At 41.0% G+C, this 27,267-nt stretch overlaps 1 protein-coding gene across 2 annotated transcripts in view; it reads left to right on the top strand.

Moving 5' to 3' along the window:
* The first annotated feature begins 4,198 nt into the window (after window positions 1-4,198).
* The window catches only part of frmd6 (FERM domain containing 6), a 33,387-nt gene continuing 10,318 nt past the window's right edge, over window positions 4,199-27,267 (top strand). The window contains exons 1-6 of one of the 2 annotated variants that reach the window (XM_087177892.1): window positions 4,199-4,341; window positions 21,140-21,450; window positions 22,019-22,109; window positions 24,351-24,430; window positions 25,715-25,791; window positions 25,911-26,097. In XM_087177892.1, the coding sequence (XP_087034018.1) occupies window positions 21,352-21,450; window positions 22,019-22,109; window positions 24,351-24,430; window positions 25,715-25,791; window positions 25,911-26,097 (534 nt within the window). In that variant the 5' untranslated portion in view covers window positions 4,199-4,341; window positions 21,140-21,351. Of the gene's footprint in view, window positions 4,342-10,802; window positions 10,979-21,139; window positions 21,451-22,018; window positions 22,110-24,350; window positions 24,431-25,714; window positions 25,792-25,910; window positions 26,098-27,267 lie in introns of those variants that run through there. The other variant, XM_023420983.2, reaches the window with a different exon arrangement.

The raw sequence follows: 27,267 nt of genomic DNA, 5'->3' as shown, positions 1-27,267 counted from the left end.
ACCACAGTTGCTTGTACTCGTTCACCTCACCTATATAAAGCTGTCCCTTTTTTATGTCCTACACAATGTTCCTTACATTACTGCTGTTACATGGAAAAAATAGTACAAACCTTTAAACCTTTAAGAGTGAATGCACAGCAGGACCAGTGTGCCTCGTTCGCACACCCTGAGGGCCTTGAAACTTTTCATCCAGTCTGCTATTTTTAGCCTCTCTCTTGACACTGTGGGATGCATTTAGAGGGATGCAAGAGATGCAAACATTGAGCCTTTGTGTGAGCACATGATGCTCTGCACTCCGGAGAGCAGACAGAACAGGACGGTCCCTTCACTCAATGTGTCCCTCAGAGACTAAAAGAGCCTGACCTCTCAGCTCCTGTCCCCCCAGCGCTAAATCAATGTCTCAGTAGAGCACTCGCACTCTCTGTTTTTGTTCCACGTGAACTGATGGAAAGTGAGGTTTAGTATTTTGCCTTTCAATATTTGAAACAGAGAATGAACAAGTCATGAGACAAGACATGTGCATCACAAAATCATGTTTGAGTGGTTGTCAAGTGCAGTGTTTCTTTTATAAAATTCTGTTATTGCAGGACATAATGTATCTATGCAATGATGTATCAGTTCATTTCAGGTCAGTTCAGATTTGTATTGTCCCACAACATGAAATTCTTTTTGCAGCAAGGCATAGAACATGAACAATAAACAATAAAAAACACAATTGACAATTGGCCATTTGCTAGACCCCTCCACAAACCGCAACTGCCCACTCTAAGCTATTAGCATGCGGCGTGAGTCAGAGCCGTACATGACTTTTAAAGAGTTGGGAGCCTGATGTCTTCCATCTTAAAACAAGAACAGAAGTCTTAGACATTGTTTAAGCAATGCGTTTATTTGCTCTAAAGTAACCTGCAAATGTTAGCATGTCCAGCTTACACATCTGCACTGAACACTTATGGGATCCAGAGGTGAAAGACAGCATGGCTTCAAGATTCCCTGGCTGTATAGCATCTCTTGCAAGTAGGCAAAGTAGTAACCAAGTATTACAGTGGTACATACTGTTTGAAAATACAAATAAATATGTAAGCTAAGCAGCTAAACTGGCTTATGTTAGAATGAAATAATGGTCTGATCTTATATTTTTTCTTATCATAATAATAATAATACTAGAACTAAGTTTTTTCTTCCTTTTATTATTTTTTATTATTACTATTTATTCATTATCTGGATGCTAACACTGTACCTGTGACATGCAGCTTTAGCTGTTAGCATAATATCATGAAAGTAGCCATAAATGCATATATTTTTACGACTCTTGTTTTAAAGCAAGTCACATTAGGAAACATTAAAGTCAGCCAGAGAGCATTTTCAATTAACTTTTTAAGCTAGTGTTAGCTTAATCAGCCAGCCAGCTGATAAAATCAAGGACCAATTGTTTCAATACATTACTAAGAATATCAAGTGATAAATCCACCACTGCTGAGATTGTAAATTGTATTTGTGCCATGCAAAAAAATCCTGACAGGCATAGCAACAATAACAACAGTGAATGGTGAGTTTAACACTTTAAAACTATAACTACAAGGCCACTCGGAGAGCACAAACCTCCATGTCAAAGTAAATGATCCAGATCTGCCCCAATATTTCTTCACTGGCCCCATCCCTCCACCAAGTTCAGCGCAAATCAGTTCAGTACTTTTTGAAATCCTGCTGGCGAAAAAACAGACGCAGTTGAAAACATAACCTCCTTGGTGGAGGTAATAAAAGGTTAACGTGATACAGGGTTATGAATCTATTTCTGCTAAGAATAGCACCGAGCGGGAGGATTAAAAGCACAAATATTTTTACTTTAGGTGTCATATAAACATGACAAGTAGAGCTGTTATATAAATATACCGCGGTGGTATTAACATTAGGACTTTAGAGTTGTCTCTTATCAGTAATTGTGCTGATTTATTGTGTAATCCCTGAAAACTTCACACACCCACCCACCAACCCTGTCTCAGTAAAATTAATCCAGCGTCCTCCTCGTTCCCCTTCCAATCCCTGGCACCAGCGCTATCTCCGCCTGTGTAGACACAACACGCAGGGAGTTAAACATGTGGGAGGACAGTGAGTTCGTCTATATCTATGTGTGTGTAGTATTTCCGACAGTGAATGGTGGGGAAGCTTTCCCAGCCTTGACAACATGTGTCAACAGGATTTATAATCCTCCGTGCAGGCACTGAGAGCATCATATCTTTCTTCATCCCAGCAACAAAAATGACGCGCATGTAGGAATCCAAGGTCAAACAACACCTGTGGGGTCATATTGATGACTTGGGATTTATGTTTTCACTCACTGGTGTTGCCTGTTTCAGTTTCGACGGCCAGACAGAGTTTGGGGAAGTGCAAAGAAGCACTCAGTCCAATTTTAGTTTCTGGACTTTGGACCATGTGCCCGAAACCCAAACACCTCTGCAGTGAGGGCAAATATTTGCCTTTGCCCTCTCTTTCCTCTTCCTTTCTCTGCACATGGTATTCTCTCTATAGTTCCCTTGTCTGTTTACCAGGGCAACATGTCCTCGATTTTATCCTGTTTTGTCCTGAAGTGTAGATGTGTTGTTATACTAAAGGTTTTAGTTAAGGACATAGTCAAGGACTCTGATTCAGACTCAGCACAGATACTAAAGCAAGGTTGGTGAAGGTTGTTGTATCCTGAGAGCTTCTTCTGTCAATGTGCCCCAGACGTGACCGTGCGTCCTCTGCTTGGCATAAATGAGTTGAAAGAGAGACGTCTTGACAGGACTCAAGCTACTCTTTGATATTGCTTGATGTTCAGCTCTGGAAAATAATAGGACAGATGGAAGCCAAGAGAGACAGAAAGAGACAGATTCACACCAGAGCTAGGGGGCAGATCTGATCTCATCGTTGTAGTGTAATGTGAATAGAAAAAGCACAGTCTGCTCTTTTTATCTGTGATCTGATCACATTCATGTGTGTTTCAGATCACTGTCATCCTAACTCTGTCTTTTGACCAGGAAAACATAAAGGAAACTCTGAACGAATAGATTATCTGCGTTTAAAATGCAAACTTCAGAAATGTGGACCACAACTTTATTAGCTAGCTGGTCCCCCCTGCTTCCAGTCTTTACGCTAAGCTAAGCTAAGCTAGCTCTGGCATCTTTATCTTACAGAGACAATCTTCTAATGTAATTCTCATTATGTTATGCTTTTATACTGTTTTTCATCATTCTGTAGCACGTAAACGTGTACTCAGGCATTTTCATTAAGTCAGGGCGTTTTGTTACAGTAGTTTTCACACCTGATGCGAACAGTACCTGAGCACACATGAACTGTACTAATCACAGACTAATCATATGAACTGGACTTTGGGGTCAGGTGTACTCAGATCCCTGATGTGTTAAAATATTTTATGACATTTTATCACCAATTTTTTTTTTTGAGCTTGACTGTCACTAAATTTTGGAAAAGGTTCACTGAAAGTTGACTTAGCTTGGCAGGTTGAACCTAGACCAAATTATGAATCATTGAGACTGACTGATGATGACTTTCCAAGAAGCACCATATTTAGATTGGCGCTTTGTTTAAGAAGTGATTCAGACACTTGTAAAATAAGTTCTGTCTGCCTATGCCCATCATTGAGACCCATATACCTGCCAAAAAATGTCTGCCAATTTTTGCCAGACCATAATGACAAAGGTTAGATTTCTAAGAGCCGAAATACTGAAGCAGATAGGGCTTATTTTTCAGTGAAATCAGTCTCTCTTCCCCACTTTTACTTCGCACTCAACCCCCAACTCACATATTCAGAGAATGTTTTTACCGCAGTAAAGTGGGAGGGAGTCGTAACAGGAGGGGGGGTCACGCTTCAGTATCCAGCAGATACCACAGTGCCATGATGACCTGTCCATTTTCACATGCACACACTGTTAAGATTAACAACTGAACTGCACGCACTGGCAGTTATAGTTTGGAATGATACATTAGTACAACATTTGCGGTGCAGATACTTAACAGTAAAACCAGAGCAAACATACATGCACATTCCATGCAGTGGGGGTGGGGTGTAGCTGAGGGGGGTGTTTGTTTTGTTGCACCCGAGGCACCAGCCTTTCCATGGCCTCCAGCTCTGTGACCTCTATGGCCGGGAAGGATCAGCAATTACAATCAACACTAATCCCAGCAACATATTCTAATCCCCGCTGTGACAATCCTCCATAAACCTGATGCGGGATGTTGGACAAGGTTAGCCCAGGTGATTTATGAGTCAGGAACAACCAGTGACCTGTGGCGGACAGACAATAACCCGCTGACTGAGAGCTGCCGCTGAGATTTCACCAAAAGGTAAACATCTTAATTCATGTTAATGGACTTCGGTTGTGCTTCTCGGTTTAGGAAGTAACAATAAACTCTACTCTTTCAGAGTGTGGCTAATCGCCCGTAACTTGGGTAACGGTAGCTGATGGGATAAAAAAGGTTTTCAAGGTGTCCTGTGTTTGTGCACACAACATCAGTCACAAGGGAACTGCTTGCTCAGGAGCTTTTCACTGACACACTTTAACCTTGTCTGCCAGACAACACACAACATTAATATATAATAGTTATTAATACACCAGCTCCAGGTGGTGAGACCTCATAGTTCAGTCATGTGCTATTTTTATTCCACTGTTCAATCCATAGTTACAATGACTACATGCTGCAAGGACTCATATTGGCATGAAAGAAATTTATCGTCAACCCCTCAGTGAAGCAAAGACAAACCTGGCTGTGATAATAAAGGACAAAACTCAGCTTGAATTTAGCCCGAGGACACCCACCCATCCATCCGTCCCTTCTCACTAACCTTGCTCAAAGGCACAACGACCAGCTGTGACTGACCAGCATCAAGTCACACTAAGCCCATGATCCTTGGCTCTGGCCGTCCACAGCAAGGTTGGACCAGCACTGACAGACAGAGAAAATCAATAATTGTTTATGATTGTTATAAAAAGGTCCATTAGCCATCTATCTCATTTGTCTGCTCAATACTCTCCTGTCCTGATCTTTTAGTGGTCAGAGAGGCCACACACAGGGAAAGCACATATAAATTTTGCATCACACAATACTCAGAATTGCATTCAATACCTGCAATGAATAATTTAGCACATATCATTAGTCATTAGTTACAATCAATGTTTGATTATGAAGTGAGCAGCTGAATACTGTAGTTGAAAAAATTAAAACTCCAAACTTCAGACTGGATCTAGACTAATCTCTGAAAACTGAAATTTAATCCATTAATACAATTGTGTTTTAAAGGTACTTTGGAGTGGAGTTTTTACTAGTAGTAGTAGCGTTGCCTTTAAGAGTTTTCTTGTACCATGCATATACAAAAGGACGGGTGAAGTGCTGCACACTTCTGCTGCCAGGTCCACTGATCAATAGTTGGTAGTGGGAGCACACAAATAAGTGTAGGAATAGTAGTACACAAAGAAATTCAGTGAAGAAGAACACAAGCTAGCAAACTTCGGGTGTAAACAATGCATGATTTGAGCTTCTCTAAATATTAGCTTTACTAATGTTTTATGAGGACTGGCATTACTTTCACATTTCTCTGTTTGTTTGGCCTCAAGATACACACAGTGCTTTTCGGTGACAAACACTGAATTCACAGTGAACATAAATTTGTTTTGTTGCCAGAAAAAGCCACAAGACACCTTCAGCTTATAATTAATTGACAAATAAATGCGCTTCATAAACAAAGATGTCATCAAAATGAAAGCACAATTTTCTGTACTATGCCACAGGTTTCTCTGGAAAATAAAGCACAACACAACAACTGTTATTACTGAGGACATCACCAGAAGTGGTTATTGTTTTCCCTAAATGAAGATTATGTTATAGTTCTGATTTTCCTTTAAATGGACCCAACTAAACAGGGAACGCAGTGTCTGCTGGGAGAACAGAAGAGCTGACGAAGTGCCAGGTGACTGTGTGAATAGATAGGGACAAGGCCAGGTATGACAGCTGGTGCTTAGATCTGTCCCGTATTGACTCGCAGCTACGAGCACCACCCCATGTTGCTACAGTAGCCATGTGGATGTCACATAAAAACAAAACAACGTCCCTCTGCTCCCACAGACACACACACACACACACAGTGTCCTGGCTCATATTTCCAAAGAACACTGCACAGTGAAATTAAGCATTCAGATGATGAGGTAGGAAATAGTGAGTCACTTAAATGATTCAAATAAAACAAGGGTGTGTTTAAAAACAGGTATACATCAATATGGTATTGAAGCACCAGAAAGATACAATAATGGCCTACTCCCTCATAGCTAACCTCTGTACCTCTGCTGTATCAGTGGGTTGGATGCTGGTCATAATACCCAGTAGCAGATGCTCTTTAAACTCAGAATATGGACAGAACGCCCCAATATTATACTTCAGCATTTTAAAAAGACCAATGAAATGAATGAAACCTTCATCGAGAGAACTCACTGTGTACACATAGACGTACACACAACAGGGGCTAGCAAAGTGATGGGATTCCAGTCCTTTATTTTATTTTATTTTATTTTGTAGCTCAACCAGAGCTATCTTTTGTTTTTGGCTTGACCACAACAGCAGGACCAGGCCTAAAATCGCAGATGTCCGTGACTGAGTGAGTGATCATAATTCCACCATTGGTCAGCCAGTTGTTACGTGACTGAGTTTGAGTTTCACCATTGGATATTGCGTTACAATTTCACACATTCACCATATGCATACGCAGTCCAGCCAAATACTAGGTTTCAACCTAGTGTTGTGTTATAAAAGATGAAACATACAACAATACCATAGTCTGCCAATTATCATCAATAAAAAAAGTGTTGAATTAGAACAAATATTCCTTAAACTCTCTATCCTCCAATGCCAGATGTGTGCCAGTGCACTGTATCACTGTATCTATATATGAAATACTACATATTCTTGGTCTCTGTCAAAGGAGTTATTTTTCAGACAATATGCCAGGCCAGTGATGCCAGCATTCTGCATCTGAGCACCATATAGTCTTGGGGTATAGGCTTACATAAGCACATTGAAAGGAACTAGTGTAGGGTTACCATTGTGTATTCTTTTCGCTGTACCATCTGGTGACTAACACTCCTTCACCCCCCCTCCATGACTCTGTCACTTTCTTTCATTCTTTATATTTTCCTCTCTCATTCTCGGTCTTGTTGTTGTGCTGCACCGTTCGGCCTCCAGTGAAAAGTGCATTGAGAAACGCGCTGGTGACTATGCAGATGTGAGTATGACTTGAATGTTTCAGCGGCAAATGCTTGGCCCTTTTGTGTCAGCAAAATACAGCAGCGATTGTCTCAGTTAAACAATGAAAAAAAAAAACAAGTGCTGTCCTTTCATTAACAATGTGAACAAACAATGTTCAAATCCAGAGGGAATTGGGGAAAATTTGTAGGGAATTGTTGGCATTTGCTATCAAAAGCTGCACCACAACAGTTTTGTGCGTATAATAATTAGACAATATAGCGGTCTGTCTAATCTCTGAGCCATTATTTCTGCTTACAATGCCATTGCTGGTGCCATGGAGAAATTAATAGATTCTCAGACAGCATCTAAAAAGAGCTCTGGCACAGTAACTTAGATCAATACTCTCATTTGTCTGTCTGCCTGCAGGGATCGCAGCACGTTTCTACAGTGCTGCTCCTCAACTAACTTTATAACGCACCATGGATTTAGAATTACGGCTGCACTTTCCTTCCAATATTACAAGATGAGGAAGTTCATTCTTAAAACTTTCAGTGATCTGTTTCAATATTGCACTCCAATAGAATTACTGCACTCTAGAGTGCACCTTGTAGACTCCCTTTCATCCTAACACTTTCTAATTTATCTTTCCCGGATATTTCCCGGAGGGCTTAAAATATTGAATCAAGAATCCCATGCAACTGACCAGCCATCTGCCTTATTGCCTCAGAATAGATCTACATCCAAACTCATTCAAAAGAAAAAAAACTACATAAAATAAACATGACATCACACTGTTTAGTTATCTGGCGCTCAGAGCAGGAAGGCTTCCACCTCTCCTGACCTGACATTGTTCAGTAAGATTGGTATGTTTCCTTACATAACGGAGAACCAAATCAGCACAATTAGAAAACATCTGTTTCGTTTTGATTGAATGCATGGCTTCTTAGATTTCATGTCCAAGCTCCAAGGAGTTTGAAAAACACATGCTTCTTGTCAGATTTGAACGTTTAGCTGTTCCACAAGCATTTGTTCAAAGGAAAGGGAAAGAAATAATAAAAGGGTCATCAGGTTCAGGTCAAATATGAAGAATGGTCTAGTTTGCCAACAAAATAAAGTTTCCCGTAAATCTGGGGAATGCATGGCTTCTAATGACACCACAATAGCTTCCATGACGGTCTCCATGCACACAGCATGTTCACAGAGAGGTTCACTGCCCTGCACAAAGCCCTGACCTATATGACATATGAGTGTAATTTGTAATGTCCACATATATTTGGCCATATAGTTTTAGTTTTAGTAGAAGTAGTTCTGAAACAATTATATTGAGCCACCAAAGTCTTGCTATTTTTTTTGCATCACTTCTGGTGCTTCATATTTACTCCAATATTTTCTCTCAGGTTGTTACAAACTGTTTGTAAATAGTTAAAAAAAAAAAAATGCCTATAGGTTTAGTCTTTACTGCACTTTATCATTTAGTGTTACAGTGTAGCAAAACAAAAAAAGGTTTGTGCAAAAATGTCATGATTTGTTGGTGTTCCTTTGCTTGGGGGGTTGGAGAGTAGCTGCCTGTGTCACATTAAACCAAGGGAAGGGCTGATGGCAAGGACTCTTTACGATGACTGAAATCTGGTGGGCGGCTACTCATCTTCCCCTGGGGAGACAGAATCGCAGAGGGAGTTATCTCAATTAGTCAGATACTGCCTCAACAAAAAGCCCAACCTGCTCCCAGTTGTACCTCCTGCTCGGCCAGAGAAACCTAATCAAATCAAGGCAGGAATGATGCAGACAAAGACTGGAAGCACTCTGTGGTCTGAGAGGGGGGGGGGGGGGGGGGGGGTATAAGAAACAACATGTAAGGTGTGTCACATTTGGAGTGGCTTTTGTTACAGTGGTTTTGGATTATGTTTTTGTTTGTGTTTTAGACAACAAAGAGTCTATATATGAGTGCCGGGCACAAGAAACTTGGGCAGAGAAAACTGCTTGGATAAACACAATTATGAGTGAAATGGTTTGCATAAATCAGTTGGTGGTAAATGGTAATGTTTGGGTTTTATTGTTGGCATCACACATAATACAGTATGCCAATCCCAATCATCCACTAAATGAAGTTATATTTTGATTCTTTTTGCAGCTTCAAACATTACAGTAACCTGATCAGTTCAGTGTCGGATCCAGGGATTAAGTATTTGTGGTCTGCAGTTTTTTTTTTTTTTAAGATAATAGTCTCTACGTAGCTTTGTTGTTCACGGGTCTCCTTCTGATGTCACTTCAAAGCCGTGTGCAATCTGGGCCAGAGGGGGTTTAGCCTGGCTTGACCAGACACACTTCTGCGCCCCTTTTCATGTTTGGCACTCCATTTCTCTCTCTGACAAGCAGTCAGAGCAGAGTGTGGGCCCCTGAGCACTAATTACAGGTCACCATGTCAGCTAAGAGGGGCTCTCCCCACTTTTAAACCAGTGGCTGACATCATGACGGGGGAGGACGAGGCTTTAGGAGAAGCATGAGGATCCAGTATACAATTTATCATAATAAACATGGAGATGAAGCATGCAGACATTTATTAGCATGCACAGTGCACAGCTGGTGCCCTCTCAGAGCCTTATATTTTTCTCTACTTATGTAAGGTTGATGGTGCTTCATTCTCAAAGCATCCTCTTGGCTTCCCATATTCTTACTTGTTGGCTTAGGTTTTATAGGTTAGAAACACAAAAATATGACTCTGCAAAAAGACATCTGTCTTTATTGCTTGTTTATTTTAGGCCATCAACAATTCTTGACTTTGAAATACACTACAAATAAACCACTTACTAAATATAATGTGAATATTACTGTCAATTTCTCCTCTTAATTGACACTATTTAATATGATTTAATTTAACTGAACTTGATTGAAAGCCAGTTTGACTAATTTGATTTAATTAACTTTCCCTACAAAACTCACTTACTCTGCTATTATATTCATTGGACTGTTAAATTCATTAAATTCAAACTCACCCTATAGTAGATTGTGTTATAATGATTTTATATAAATCATATCATATAATTGTGTATTTCATAACTGGGTCTTGGTATCCTTCCTTTATCCTCGTGAAAAGATTTATTACAGGGTTAGAAAGAAAAGGCATATAAAAGAAAGCCAGCTGCAGAGTGTTAGTGATTCGGGCGCAAAAATAAACTGCCCTAAATCACAAAACTTTTTTTCTGAGCGCGCTTTTAGTACATACGGGCGACGCCGTTACTATTTCCCCCCGCCGCGACTTCTAAAATGAATGCGGCAGAGTTCCACTCCACCTCAGTCGGGAGGAATGGAATGAAAGGCAGGCGTGGGCGATACCAAGTTTGGGCTCCATTAGGGGGGTTCGTTGCGAGCACCACGGCATTATCAGGCATAAACAGACACTAATACGATGAAGTGTATTTTATACCACATTAATAATTCATAGTTAAATTGTGATTATGACTGCCTGACAATACATTGTTGATTCAAACAAGTATGAAATCCTCATCTTCATCTCATTTCCCTGCGTTCACGCTTCCACCCACCGCACATGTATTCCTATCTACTTGTTACAGTTCCAGCGGGGACAGAATGTGGCTCTCGTCGAAGGCGGCTGGACAACGACTGTTCTCTGAAACTTCTTGAAGTCTTTCCAAACTGTGGATTTCTTTCTCTCTATCCCTTAAAGAACGCAAACTGACCCGGTTGGATTATCGCTCTTGTAAGGAATAACTTGTTTTCTCATTAAACGGTGAGTTTTGCCATGGTGGCTAGATGCTTTCAGTATCTTTACCCCCTTTTTTTTTTTTTTATTCCTGACAACTGGAAATTTTAACGGTTACCACTACTGTGACGTCATTTCGCCAAATCGAATTCTATAATTTTATTCAAACAAAGTTTGTTAATGTTAATTTAATATATTGAATAGTTAAACTGAGTATTTTTTAAACAGTTTAAACCCATTACAAAGCTAAGTTGTCTTGGCTCTTGCTTCGCCAGCGGTGATGCTGCCATGACATTTTACAGGGAATGATGCCATAAAAATATGAGTATCCAAGTCGACCCGCTTTCTGCTAGTTAAAGGATTTTTCTTGTAATGACGCAGGCTTCTCCAGTGGGTAAAGTAGGACGGGGAATCATAACTTTAAATATTTTTTCATGCCGTGTACTAACTTCATCACGTAGTACCCTTCTCCGTACAAACGTCACCCAACGTGGAACCCTCAGGCAAAGCGAAGATTTGGTAAAGTTTGTGTTTTTATCGAGTGCATTGAAATGGTAAAGGACAAAATTCTTTGGAAAACCTAGCCAAATTCCTCCATTGTTATTGTTGTGCTATTACCATGCCAGTACTGCCCCAGACATCCAGCGACGTCACCTTCATCAGTACTGCAAAGTAATATAGATGTCAGAACTTGAATGGCACAAATTATGTGGAAGCCGTGCTAATCAATCCTCTTTTATTTTCTTTTGAAGAAACTGCAAAGTTGTTTTTCTAAGCACTCAGGAATGCCAACAATTTCACCTCTGTTTAATATTAGACCAGAGGGCAATCAGGAACAAACAGGGAATGGGAATCCTCACGATTTATGCAAAGTTTTGTGTGTACTTTAGGCTGTGAACGTTGTTTAGGTCCACCAATCTAGCTGTGCATTGTCTCAATAATTTTCCTCTAGAGTAAAATTACTCTAGAGTAAAATTGTTGAAACTTTAGAGTAAAATTATCTTTATCCCTGCCCCACATCCACAGAGGTCAGAGTCAGAAGGTGAGCTCTCTGGAGCTAATATGGGCTTGATATTTTTGCTCAAGGGCACTTCAACTGAGAGGTTGTTTTAACTAATCTGTTAGTCATATGTGCTTTGCTCAGTCATAATGACATGTATGTCATTAATGTAATGTCATAAACATTGTTTCACAATTCACAGACATTGCACAATGGTGTTTACAGCATTTCTCAAACTGGCAATTTACAAATGAAATCAAGACTATTGGCCTGCTCTGTAGACATCAGCGTAGTCAGTCAGGGGATCCCCCGTAAGTTCTGTTAATACTTGAAACTCATCCAGTACACATGGTAGGCTAATCAGTTACCTTGTGTGGCTTATTCCCCGAGCCAGCACACAGTATATGGCATGCAGTCCAGGTCTCTGCTCCAGCTGTGGGGGAAAATGGAGGAAAAACAACTTGTGTTTTTGTGATCGTCACACTGTCTTGGCTCAGTGGTGCAACAGAGCAAAGTGAATGAAAGAGAGCGATGGTGCAGGTGCTGGCTGGACAGGAAGAGCGCTGCTTGAGTAGGAAACAAAAAGGAAATGTGGGAACAAAGGTGGTTGGTGTGTGTGTGTTGGTGACTCATTCATCTGAATTTGTGTAGGAATGTGTGATGGGATGGCCCGAAATTGCACAAGGCGATCCCCCTCATAACTTCACTAATCACTTTCTGTGAGTAGCAGATATGTGTTGCTATCTGATCCTGGAGGTTTTACCTTCATTTTACTGTGCTGTCATGTGGAAACCACACGTCACATATGACATTGTTTGCCACATACACACTTTGCGGGATCTGTTGTTTTCCTGAATTTATCAGTGATTTCCTCCTATTAAACGCAGCATCAAAAGCTCAACTGAATCCTTAGCCTCGGGCTGACTTTCTGTGATGCTACAACTCTGCCATGAATACAAAAACTGTTGGACACAGTATCTGAGCTGAAGAAGAAAGTGTCTGTTGTGCTAAACATTGGTAACTGGAGATAACCTGTTATATGCATTTTACATAATCGTCTCCTCACAATGCAAATTCTCCCAGTGAAGTCTGAAACATGCTCGGAGGGGATTTTTATACCATTTCAGAAACTTGTTTATAAATGCCCTCTTCTGAATTTATCACCCAATCTGCCTCTCTCCTTGTTGCTTGAAGATAAGGTGTAAGAGGAACCATATTTTGAGTCTCAAGACAATGTGGGTGCTACAGGTCCATGAGAAAGGATAAGATTACTGTTATTGCCATAAAGAAGGAGAAACATTATCTCTTACCATCCTATTACATGAGTTATCTCCTCTCTGTTTACCGTATGTGGGTGTGTATGCAGTTAAATGTCCTTCTTGTAAGTTATACAGGTGCCCTGCTCTCAGCTGCTATCAATGTATGCTATCTAGCCCATGTACCTGCTCTTGGATGCAAATCTTGTATCTCAGGAAAGTCCATTTTAAACAGTCAGTGACATGACCATATATTATTGAAAATTAATCTGTTGTTTCACTTGATTTATGGCCCTGAGAGTCCCAAAATTGCTCTGCAGAAGAAGAAAAACCATGATTTTACGTGAAAACATGAAAACCACCAACATGAGTGTTGCATGCCTTTTCTGTAACCACAGGCATGTTGCACGACTTCTTGTATCCCTGTGTCAAGTGCACCAAAGGGGGGAGAAGAAAATGGGGTTGGTTCTTCCTGCATTTGTGTCCCGTTCTCCCTTTTCCTTGGATTGTGTTTTTTCCTCTGCTTACTTGTCCTCCTTAGTGAAGCTTGAGTCCTTTCAAGGAAGTGGATGAGAGAGATTTAACCTGCCAGCACCCCCTGAAGATATTATTGACTTATCTTACCCTCTCCTCACTACAGATCTCCTGGTACAAAAGTTTACACATTTATAACCTAAAATTACAACTGTGATTCTAGGATTAAATTTTATTTGGTTTTGGTGTAGGCTGAACAAAAATCAAGTTATGGACTTACATTATCTACCAGGTGACTGCAAATGTGAATTCATACAGATGTATCTGCTGAGTGTCAAATGTTTACCGATTTTTTCTATTTCATAAAATGCCGCAGATAAACAACTGCACAGTTTTTTCCTGAGTAAACATACGCTGCACCTTTCAATCTCGTGACTCTCCTCAGGTGTGACAGTGTCAACAATAGAGGAGGCAATCCCTGTTACAAAAGCAGACAGGAAACAGATCAGATCACCTTTCATTCTGTCAAAACAGAAGATCTTCGGTTGAAACAAAACAACAGGGTTTGGTTGGGGTTTGTCATAATTGCAGCTCATTTAACCCTCTCCTTTGGTGCTGCTTGCTCTATTTTGAGAATATGTAATGGTCAGGTTGATGTTTCGGCAGTGTGTTGAACTGCGATTGCTAGTTTTGTGGGGTTACTCATGCACAGTCCAAGCCTGAATGCTGGGCGGGGAGGGAAGGGAGCGACTGCTGACTCTGTTCTAACACGTCTGGCAGTGCAGGCGGTTTGAAATGTCTCTGTGTAAGTGTGTGTGTGTGTGTGTGTGTGTGTGTGTGTGTGTGTGTGTGTGTGTGTGCTGTCAGTCCTTGCTCAGAGCCACATGGAAGCCAGATGTAATGAATGTTGAAATAATTTTTCCATAAAGGTAGGTAGCTGAATTTAAGTTGTTCTTCAATGAGAACTTGAATTTTGAACTTTGCTGCTTGAGCTGTCTTTTGCTTTTTCATTACTGTTGACAAAGAGCCTTTCACCTGATCATTATACGTTAGAGGATGTGATCATTTCAAGTGGGGAATGTCGTCTGACTGCAGTAGCTTAGTTGCAGTCAGAATCACAGTCATTGTCATCAGTGATTTCAAATAAGTTTACAGATTCCAAAAATCCGTTGTTGAACATCGTTAATGAAATGGGTGCATTATGATTTAATAACCTAGTAATTTGCCTTTCAAGATGTAGTTTGTTAATACTTTGTACATCATCATTCAGAGAGCAATGAACGCACACATCCCAACTTTACACAATTTCCAGCCGACTCCGATAGGTTTAAAAACTTGTTTACTTTCAAAAGACCTGTAGTTCTGCAGCTTTGTGGATGGCAGTTTGATCCCATGGTACTAGCCTTGCAGCAAAATGTACTCCAAAACAGATGAACTAGTTTATGTCTTATAACAATATTTAGCCAATGGTTGTAATCAGTATTCCCACACAGACTGGAGACTGTAACTTGTTTCTAAATTATTGCAGCCAAAACAAAGCTGTGAACTCCCACACTCCCTATATTGTTCTGTTCATCAGATAGTGACCTTGATCAAGACCAATTAGCTTAACTGTCAGTTAAGTTTAATACTGCAATTCACCAGACTAAATAAATGGGTGAATTGTTTCATGCTTAAGAGCCTAGAAATAAAGCCCCCTTCTATATTTGTCGAATCAGGTATTGATTCAGAATCAAATTGTGACATCAAGAATCCAAACTGAGTCGTGAGATCCCCAAAAATTCAAAGATAGAATCTTTATCCGTCCATAAAACCTTTTTCCAAGAGTGAGCACTAACACACATCATGTCTGTCCACATCACATCTCTTCGCACTGATAGCTGGTGCCACAAGTGTTTAACTGTCGGCCAACAAACGACTCAACCAGGGCAGATGTGAATGTGGTGCGTTGGCATTTGCAAGGCTGTTAGTGAAGGCAGGCGTTGAGTATGTCTTTCCCTGTCACTTTCATAATTACATCTCCATCGAGACGGAGGATGACTCATCAAGCAGGAAGGCGTTCCAGATTCTTAATCCGCAGTAATTCCTGGACAAAGGCTGCAAGGCTTTTGATCGAAAAGCAAAAGCCGAATGATGTGAAAAGTCTTTAACATTCCTTTCTAGTAAGATAACCTCTCCAGTGAATTCAGATAATGTGCAGTAAATATTGAAGCTGCCTTTACTATGCAAGTAGTAGTTTAGCCTGAAGCCACCCAGTATCTATTCCTTGACGTTATTCTGTGAATTATATAACAGCATTACAGTACCATGCTGTGTACAGACCTGACCTTCAGCGGTTAATGAGCATGACATTTCATTAAGGATGACATCCAGGCATTTGTTTCTCAGATCCTGGATTTATATGAGAAACATTTAATTATATTTTGAGTTAGAGGATATAATATTTACTGGAGCTAGTGCTGCCTGTGTTGTGGATAATTACCATAATTCAGATGCTACATTTCATCAACTTGCAATAAGTCATTAAAATATGGTTTAAGTTCTGAGCCAGAAACATATTGTTTACCTTCCTTACGTGCTGGGTACAACTACACGAGGAATTCTGTCAGTCGAAATAAAAATATCTGCTAGATGGTCTTGTGGGAAGGGGATCATGGGAATCAAGGCCTTAAATAGTGCACAGTGTTTTCCCTCTGCCTGAGATTAGTCTTAAAGGCTAAACACACACACACACACACACACACACACAGGGCATCCAGGTAATTATGGGGGAGCAGCTAAACATGCTTTTAGGCGCTATTAATATCAGCAAGGGTCACAGTTATATGTATACATCTACAGTCTGTTGACAGAGAGATAGACAAATGTATAAAAGACAACATTATCAGAGCCAGTGTAGAAAGTAAAATAAACAAATGAGTATTTTTCCAGTACATACAACAGCCACTTCCTGACATCAGGACAAGCCAGCCAGAATCCAAAATAGATGTTTAGACCATCCAGAATTAGTGGTTTGGGTGGTCAAGCATGTCGCCCACTAGCGTGCTTCTTCCTGTTTATTTTGAACGCTCAGCCCCTCCTTATAGTGTATCAGTAGGTTAAACAGAGAAGAAGAGGGAAGTCTCGCTGTGAAGGCTAATGCCATCTTGTGACCAATGTGATTTAGAGCTACTCGTCAGCTCAGCAACATTTCTCATCAGCTGAATAAACAGATCTTTTGGCAGAGAATCAAGGGGGGGGAAAAAAGGCCAGTTCCCACTCGGATTTAGTCGTTGGCACTATTTATAAAAGCCGTGCCCTTTGAAAGAGAGCCCTTTTAAATATTTCAGCAAGGGCAGCTTGTGTCAGTATCTGCATCCCATGAAACAGGCATCCTTCCATATGATTGGTCGCATAAAATTAGGATTTGCTTTGTCTTTCTGCTGCTGGCACCCAACTCATTGGTAAGTCTTTTTTTAGCTCCTACACAAGTTCAGTTCCAAGAAATTAAGTCTAAAAAAAAAAAAGTGAATCCACTCTGTGAACATAGTACCATAACTTGATCTATTTGATTGTGTGATATTCTTAATTTCTGTGAAATCGGAGCAGAGTCTGGTGACGTTGTTAAGTAGCATGGGGTCATGGGAGTTGTTGTCCTCATCATCATTTTGGCCTCTTTGTTGTCTGCTACTCTCGGTTAGGATTCCTTCAGCTTCAACCATTCAGGAACTTTTTACTAGGAGCTGAATTATCCACAGAGATTAAAGCAGTTTTGTGTTAAAAATCGTCCTGGAGGAGCGAGCTGCTGCTAACGTTTGTTTTTCTTAACTTAAGATCCAGACTTAAGATCCAGACCTCCAAGGACTAAAATCCTTAAGATAAATAGTAAAAAATGACCAAAATCTAAAGTGTTTATCCTGAAAATGTGACAAGGGAACAACCTAACTGACTCAGTCTGAATGGTTCTGATGAACACAGGTAAAGCCAAACAAAATCAGGTAGTTAAAATGAGTAAGACAAATGCTATTTAGCTCCAGATCAGGGATTACAGCTCGTGTGTGCTGCTCCAGGTTGTAGGATGCTGTCAGAGGATGCAGTTTGTGGGCACATGGAGTTGGAGGTGGCGGTGCTGCTCGTTGTGTGCATCAGGAATCAAAGGCCGCCATTGTTGGAATGAGAAGCAGATGTTAGTGAGGAATTCTCCTGACTGCAGCAGTTTTTTTTTTTTCATGCCCGAGCTTTGAGCGCTGCCTCACTCCATCTCCCTCCCTCCTGCTCTCTCTCCCTCTCTGCTGTATATATGCACCCTCTTCCTCTCTCCCTTTTCTTATGCTTTGACACATGCTGTACCTGAAGCTATTCTTAAATCAGCGTGGTGACAGCCTCCTTCAGTGGGTCTGTTCCACTTTCTCCAGGCAGGGAAAGTTTTTCTTTCGCTTCACCTTGCAACAGTTGGACACGGAGACTCTCCAGCCCTCTGCTGTGAAAGGAGGGAAGGAATGAGAAAGAGAAAGGTATAGTTGTGACTGAGGGCCTCTCTTTCTGTGTCCCAGTGTGTGATTTGGTGTCATGCCTGAGTCTGATGTTTGCCACGTTGACAGAATCCCTGTTTCAGGCTGAAAGGCAGGAGGAAGCTCAGTTGGCTGCTCTTTGTGCATGTGTTGCTTTAGATGGACTTTAGTGTTACGTCACACTTTGCACGGCAGTGAAAGGGGGATGGAAAGCAGCAGTAATTTCATTATCCAGCATTCTCTCCACTCACACACAGCGTTCCCGGTACAGAGAGTGTAAGAGAATCCACCCTTTAATTTCATGGTGGACATTCCCTCTGTGGTGATGTCTCATGTGTAGACCAGACATGACACAATAGACTTTTAAACCCATCAATAATGACTATACTCAGTTATGTCTGAATTACCCGTCTCTGCATGAGACCAACGTAAGTGTCGGCTTTCACTGTTAATATTCAGCAATATAATAAACAAATCATAATGTGTCTGTGGAAGTCAGGAATCATATTTCTGGCTGTAAATGCAATATGATACGATTTCAACAGAGCCTGCTTTCAAGGGCCATTAGCTCTCCTCAGGAAGACATGGCTAAGCTGCATGTGTGAATGTTTCCACCTTGTGCACAGATTTAAAACCCTGAAGAATAAAGACCTTAATGACAAATAGTTCTCAAAAAGTCTCTTTAAGTTGTTTCACAACATTTGTGGTGGTAGATCTGTGGCATTTACTGAAAGTCAACGTCAGTTGTTGTTCCAGCAAAGACAGCCATAGACTTTTCTATGATATTCTAAGTACATGTCCAACCTAAGCTCAGGAAAACACTGGTCTTTTTTATTCAATTAAAAAGTCTCTGTCCACAATCAAATGCTTGGAAAATGCGTCAATCTGGCAAACAAAACAATCCAAAACTAGGTGTTCTCTGCAACTATTGTATCACTGCTGGATTACTGGATCACTCTTGCTCTCTGGAGGAGAGCGATGTATGGAAGTGATCCAATTAGATGGATCTCACTTCTAATTAACCTTGCTGCCATCACACGGCTCAGCTGTTCTGTAGTAGCACCTGACATATGGTCATGGCAGGAAGAGCAGGAACTTACCCAGAGTGTGTGTGTGTGTGTGTGTGTGTGTGTGTCCGTCCGTCCGTCCGTCCGTCTGCATATACATACAGTATGTGCTTGTGTGTGCAGTGCAGTAGTGATGTGTCAAGGTCAGCAGCAGCGTAGGGAGTCGTCCCAGTCATGGCTGCAATCAGCAGACTTTGCTGAGTGGCTGGTTGCCCACTGCATGTGCAGTGACCAGCTTTAATGAGAACTGATGCTGTATGTCAACAGTATTTGTATTTATCGCTGCTTTTCCCACAATGCTCCCTGTCTGTGCAGCAACAAAGCAGTGTTATATGTGGACAGCAGGCGTATTGAATGGGTACTTAGTCCGAAAAGCACTTTGTGACTTTGCAGCAGAAGTCCACTCCCACAGTTAAAGCTGTTGTTCATTGGTTTCAGTTTGTTCAGTGATTTCAGTGTTTCCACTGCTGACAGAGGATCAACCTGCCGCTTGCTTTGTTCAAGTAACAATTCACTGATTTAAACACAGGTTTTCCCTTTTACACTAATTTTTCCATTTTCTAAAACCTGAACTATGTCACTCTGAAATCCACATATTCATGTTTTTGAAAAGTTGGAGGAAGTTGAAACTTAAATTTTGTTTCTGGTAGAGTGGGTGGTACAATGGCTTACAAAACCTCTCTCTATAACCCCTAAATTCTCTGCCTACATCTTTTAAAATGCTAATTGTTTTTCACTCTGTAATGTGATCCTGCCCACTATCCATCCTATCTGTTTTCAATGACAACATGGCTTCAAGGTGAGGGACTTTCAACAGGAAGAAGTGATAATATGGACTGATTGTTCTTCAAATTCTTTTGTCTGGTCTGAGACTTTTCACAGCCCCCGGAGGTCTCACATGTCCTCAGGCACAGTTCATGCTGGGAGCTACTCGCTGCTCTCAGAACAACCGTTAAAGTTGAAGGTGTGTGTGTGTGTGTGTTTGTGTGTGTGTCTGTGTGTGATTGTGTGTGAGAGAGAGAGAAGTATATAGTTGGTAGAAAATAAAAGAAAACATTTGCTGTCAAACCCTGACACCAACATTGCTGTGATAATAATAAGAACTCTATTCAGATTTTTTTCATTTCATTCATTTCAAAACAATGCTGCTGCTAAAGATAGAATAAAATGGTTTAGGGACATTTGAAATACTTGTAGTCACCTGTCAGTGTCCTCGGACTTCAGCTCAAAGAAGGTGAATAAAAAGGTTTGGAGCAGACGAAGCTACAGTCAGACTCTTGCATGTGGATTTCAGCAGACAATGAAAAATTCAACCATGTCAAACACCTGAAAGCATGTCAAGAGAACTGACACAAAACTGATGCCAGGAGGAAAATGAGGAGCTGCTCAGCTCACGGTGCCAACAAAATCAGACATCCATTCAATGTCTAAAGCCCTTTGCATAAGTTTCTTCACAGCTGTCCAAACCAAGCGTGTTGCCATTTTTTTTATTTTGCTGTTTTGTGTTTCTGATTTGTTAGAATGCCCTGAAGTTAAAGTTCAGAACTGGTTTTGTCATGTTTTAAGTTTAAGGTTTAAGGTTTTTGGTCTCTGTGTTTCCTTCATGCCATCATTACACTTCATTAGTTCCTCTCCAGACAGATGCTCACATGTTCCTCTGGAGGCACTGACATTCCCCTGCACTGATGTCACATGTTCTTAGACCTAAACAGGAACGCTGCTCTCCCTTTAGTCTGTCTGTCTTTTATTTCTCCATTTCCTGCAGATTCACTCTTTTTTTTTTTTTTTGCAGCCGTCGCCGCCTCCTCATGCAGCAGAGCACATCTTCATAGTCCATACATTTCCCCACAGCACAATGCACTAACATCATGTCCTTTGCCCTCTCTGTTGTGTCTCTACAGTGGCGGACTACAGCTCGTGTCCACATGCCCTGCCGTGTGAGTGCTGCTTGGCCTGCTGAGCCCATAGGTGCTGATGTGACTGTACTGGGCTGCAGCTGAAGCAGGGCTACAGTGACTGAGTGGTCGTGTCTGTGGCGGAGGAGGAGGGTCGTCAGAGGGCCCAGAGCCCTGGAAGCAGGCGGAGGGGCCTGTCCTGTCCCAGCCACTCGAAGATGAACAAATTGAACTTCCACAATAACAAAACCATGCAGGACCGCCGCTGTGTTTGTGTTTTTCTGCCCAATGATGACACACTCAATGTCATAGTCAATGTGAGTAGATGTATAATCACTTCTTCTATAGCAGAAGTTTATAGTTTGACATTGTGGGAATTATGGGAAATTTAATCACTATCTGAGAATATTGACACCACTCTTATGTCTGTACATATACATACATACATAAAACTTTATTTATATGGATTAAACAAACAACATATAACATGTTGATTAGTAACCGTGCTGATAGCTAGGCTAGCTGTTTCCAGTCCTTATGCTAAGCTAAGCTAAGCTAACCAGCTGCTGGCTGTAGCTTTATATATCTTGCACTGACATGAGAGTGGTACTGAGCTTCTCATATAACTCTGGTTAAGAAATGTAAACAAGCTTTTTCTATTATTTCTTTAAAGGTCGTACACTGAGAGGTTTTAATTTCATAATAAATGTAGGTTTCTTGGCAGCAGTTACTTCTGAAACACAGTTTTGTGTTCATAACAATATGAGATAATTGCCAGACATTAGCTTATGTGTGATTGTGTTTGTGTTATGTACTTGATTGCTAACAGATGATCTTAAAAAGCTAAAATTGAGCCTCCTCGTCCTCCTCTTATGTCCTCCTCAGGTGAAAACTTTGTGCCAGGAACTGTTGGTCCAGGTGTGTGACCTCCTGAGGCTGAAGGACTGTCACCTGTTTGGACTCAGCGTTATTCAGAGTAAGACTTCAAATCTCTAGGATTCATTTAGGAGAAACAAACAAATACTTCCTACCTCTGTTTGTGGAGTCTCATACATTGTTTTAAGCTGTGCTATGGACAGTTAACCTATTTTTCCTTACTTGTTTACCCTTTAGCTGAACAGACGAGTCTTTGTTTTCTATAACTGTGGAGAGTAGTGGAAACTGACTAGTCAGTTGTGTAGACAAAGCCTCAGTTTTATTTTAAGATATTTAAATTTCCTAGTGATTGGACAGCATGTGGTTACATCATGCAAACTGTGGAGTGAAACCACTCATAAAGAGTACCAGAGCCACATAAAAACAGTGTAACCAGGCAGTTGCTTTCCTCAGACCAATAACTCGCCTGAGAAACAGGAATCTGTCCTAAAAGTTTCATCTCTCACCTATCTGTCATGACGGTCTCCCTGGAACCAGGGCTGCCTTGTCTTGACTGGCCCCCATTGTGCAACGAGGCTGAAGTTGTTTTTAACGATGACGAGGCTCAGCGAGGGTCGTACGTACGGGTTGAGTCACCGTGTCTGTCCCACGGCTGGGCAGACAGCGGGTGACAGTTGTAGGCAACTGCAACAGGAGAGTAAATTGCAAAGGCAGTGTTTTCAGACAGCTGGCCTCCACATGAGCCAATGGCGGCACAGCAGGTCAGTTGAGCAGGAGCCAGTGGGTCTGATTGTGGGACATTCCTGAAGTGCTTGTCTGAACAGCGTGAAATCCCCAAGGCAAACAGAGGCCACCCACTCCCTGTGTGTCACCCACTGTCCCCCTGACCAGTGTCAGACAGACGTGGGTACAAAGTCAAATACATCTGTGTTTCCTCGCTGTTTGGAGGATTTGTCTCAGAGGAGCAAAACAATATATCCAGCATTGCTGAGTCCAAGACAATATTTTAAAGTTCAGTATCTGCTTCGTGTGGTTTTCTGTGATAGGTTAACTGACACTGTGTGTATGTAAATGTTTGAGTTGTTTTTGAAACAAAGTCACCAAAATTTTACTAGTGTCGGCCTCAAATGCAAATGCAAAAGCAAATATTTGTTGATCTATGACCTATTTGTTAGACAAAACAAGACATGTCAAGACGTCATATCTCCTGAAACTTGTTTGATCATGAAAATAATTGTTAGTTGTCGCCCTCCAGCAGATTTGGATTGATTGGTTCAGTCTCGTTTTTCCATCGCTCTAGTTTTCCTCAAAGCTCTCGTGACATCCTTCTACATTTTTACATTTCCATATCCATTGTTGTACATACACACGTCAGCCAGATCTCATCTTCACATAATCTGTCATAAATGATGTTCCTGTCTGTGGAAATTGACATAATAGACCACAAAAATTAAGTTTAAGGGTTCAGTCAAATCTCCAAAAACATACTTTACCACTCACCCTTGGTCCACTAACATTTCCACCAATGTACAACCGCACAAATAGTTCTCAACGAAAGCCTTTCACAGTGAGGTCTGTGGATCAGCCTGAGCAACAGGGATATTGTTTCTGGAAACAGTCGTGGCTGTTGAGATCCTTAAATGTAATTTCTGGATTCTTTAAGCACCACAAACTAAATGACCTCAGTTGTAATGGGATGGCGGCAGAAGTCTCACCAAATAAAACCAAATCGTTCTAGGAAAATGTTTTGAATTTAACATGGTGAATACACCGCGTTCACATGGATAAACATATTCTGGACATCATATTAATGTGTTGCTCAGAATATATTCATGAATCATGTAAACACACTCATTCCAGTCATTTAGTCTTTAGTACGGTTTCCAGATTTGATGGAAATATTCGCCAGTGCTCTGTCAGAGAGGCTCGGCTCCTGCTCTTCATTTACTTTAGCTTTTCAACAGGTTTTCATTTTATAGAAACTCTGAGTTGTCAGATCAGCAGGCTGCAGCTCAAGGAGAGCGTCACTTCAGGAGCAGATTAAGTCGTGACAGAGTGAGGTGAAGAAATGAGAAGGAACACCAGAGGCTCCGAGTACAAAGGGAAGTGCATTGGCTGTCTGAAGTGATTTCTCTGAGCCAGTCTTTGAACAGGGCTCATTCAGGAGGGATTTCTCTAAGCACACCAAACATGAAGGCACCTATACATCCACACATACAGTATACACACACACACACACACACACACACACACACACACACACACACACACACACACACACAAAGTGATGACGCAGAGAGAGAGTGTTTGAGCTAAACATGCCTCTCTCCTTCTCTCACAGATAATGAACACATCTATATGGAGCTGGATCAGAAACTGTCCAAATACTGCCCCAAAGAATGGAAGAGAGAAGCCAGCAAGGTAAGAAATGATGTGCAGGACTTTTCACCTTTGATTGTAACGTGAGCAGAGGACTAAGTCTACATTTTAAAGTTACACTGGACAAGATTCAGATTCAGTCACAAAACTGGATTTAACAGATCCTCCACATCAGATTTATACAAATAAACTGCAGCGTCAGGTATAAATGCTTTTCTGCGCACAGAAAGTGGAAATATAAACTCTCCTCAAAGGCCTATTCACTATTTTTGAACCTATAAGTTGCAGATATATTTATATATGCAACTGCAGAATATGACTAATTGGAGAATTTATTTATATATTGGTTAAAGAAACAGTTTTTGGAAATATGCTTTTTCACAAGAGGATCTCCTGGTATATGACAGGTTAGCAGACACAGTTAGTTAGCACAGGTTTCTGTACAGACATGATGGTACCACACCTGGCAACCTCACTGGATTGACAGCACACCAGGAAGTCGTTGTGTCTGACTATTGTTCACCAAAAAACAGTTACAGTCCATAACTCCCAAAACCAGGAGCTGTTGTTTTTACATTCTTGTTTGTGTATGAGTTAATGAAATAATGTGTTAACTAGTCAGCTTTAGGCATAGTTCTGAACTGTTTTGAACTAGCAAGGTAAACTATTTCCACCCACTTCCATTCTTTATGCTAAACTAAGCTAATCTCCTGGCTTGAGCTCCATTTGTCATTCGCACAAGAGGTGTATTGATTTTCTCATCCAACTCTTGGAGAGGAAGCAAACAAATACACTTTGCAAAATGTTAAACTATTCCTTAATAACTCGTAACTAAAATCATTGACCTGCTTCTCTGAGTTTGTCAACTGATATAAACAAACTCTAACCAGCATCAGAAAACAAAATAACTTCATTGAGTTGTTATTGATTTGGTTTTTGTCTTTAGTTTACATTTAGATCACAGACTGTGTCTCTATCAGGAGTTGAATAAAAGTGAGACGGAAATTTACCACCATGGGATATTTTACTTCTTACTTTCAGTATCTTCGTGTATATAAACTGATGGCAGATCAGCCTAGTCGGTAAACACAGATGTGCTGTGTTTGCTTATATCATGTACCATAGAAATGAAGTTGGAATGGTTTACTGTTTGCAGTTTCCAGCTGGAACCAGAGTTTCCTAACTGTGTTTTGTTGGCCTATAAACTTCCCCAAAACCTGCTCCTTTGCCTCAGACTTGACACTATTCACTTGTTGTCTGATATAACTCATGTTAGATTCTGCCTGTTGTAGATAATAAACAACGATTTCCGCTTGTGTTTTCCAGGGCATCGACCAGTTCGGCCCTCCAATGATCATTCACTTCAGAGCTCAGTATTATGTTGAGAATGGGAGACTGATCAGGTAAGTAAAGCCTCAAGAATAACTGTGCACAACTTACCTGCACAAACTTCTCTGACATCGCTCAGTTCAGCACCAGTTAACATGCAATCAGTTAACTCTGCTTTCCGTCTGCCCTGCAGCGACCGGGCAGCCAGGTACTACTACTACTGGCACCTGAGGAAACAGGTGCTGCTCTCTCAGTGTATCCAAAGGGAAGAGGCCTACTTTCTCCTAGCAGCCTTCGCTCTGCAGGCTGACCTCGGCAACTTCAAACGCAACAAGCACTTTGGGAAGTACTTTGAACCCGAAGCCTACTTCCCCCCATGGGTGAGTACGTCTAACACGTACCGTATGTGGCCTAAATCCTTTCGTGTCAGTCTTAGCAGAGAAAAAGAGGTGATTTAAGATGACTGACCATCATCGTACATGCTCCTTTTTTCTTCCTGTTCACACCAAATCACATCTGGCTCTTTCCTGTCCTTCTGCACCTGCACCTGATTAGATCTTGTATAAATATCACATATTCTCTCTGGCTATTATTTGCTCTCTTTGCCTGGATTGTTTTCATTATGAATTGATCTGCCATTTAGTCTCACAATAAATTGATAAAGTTTTTCTATAAAATGTCAGATAATAACAAAAGTGCCCTTCACGGTTCTCTCCAGAGTCCAAGAGGACATCTTTAAATGTCTTGTTTTGTCCAAAACTCAAAGATATTAAGTTTACACTGAAATAAAACTGAGGAAAGCAAACTGAAGAAGATGGAAGAAGAAAATATTTGGCATTTTAGCTTAAAAACTGACTCAGATGAATAATCAGTTATCAAATTGCAAAATCTAAAAGTAAGTCAAAATATAGCTTCATGATGTCATTGACAGAGGCTTGTTGTAGATCCAATAATGGGAATGTCTGTCACTTTTTAAAATCTTGATCTTGATCTTCAATCAATCTGTTAAATGTGAGTAATACAGTAAACACATGAATGTGTTAGATCGGTAAATCCCTCTGTTAAGATTGTCTGACAGTGAGTCACAGTGAATTTCCTTGAAAAACATCCATGACTTAAATGGGTCGAAGCTGAAGAAGACCAGAAATAAATTGCTGTATCACAGACTGAGAAGCTGAAACGTACGGTAGAGGTGTGTTTCAGACTGTCAGACAGTGTTCAGTGTCCCGACCCGCGGTGTGTACAGTATATGGGTCTGTAGCCACCTGCCATTAATCATGCTGACCAAACACTTAGCAACAGAGCATGTGGGATAATGAGAACTGGGACAGCAAGTTTATTTTTGTCCCTAGAAGTGGCACACGCACTGTGTTTTTCTTTTTTTTTCTTTTTTTTTTAATCTTGAGAAATTCTCCGGCTGACATGGCTGTTCTGGCCACACTGCCATTCACCACCGACCTCCATCCTCCATCTCTCTGGTTATGACCACCACACCCGTCTGATTGCCCTCCACTTCCTGTGATTAGCTTGCTGCCTCCTTATCACCACTT

This window comes from Seriola lalandi, unplaced genomic scaffold, assembly GCF_002814215.2.
Source record: "Seriola lalandi dorsalis isolate HSWRI2012SDOR001 ecotype SW California unplaced genomic scaffold, Sedor1 jcf7180002054660, whole genome shotgun sequence".
Taxonomy (NCBI): domain Eukaryota; kingdom Metazoa; phylum Chordata; class Actinopteri; order Carangiformes; family Carangidae; genus Seriola; species Seriola lalandi.
The sequence above is the reverse complement of the archived record's forward strand: the minus strand, read 5'-3'. Positions and strand labels throughout refer to the sequence as shown.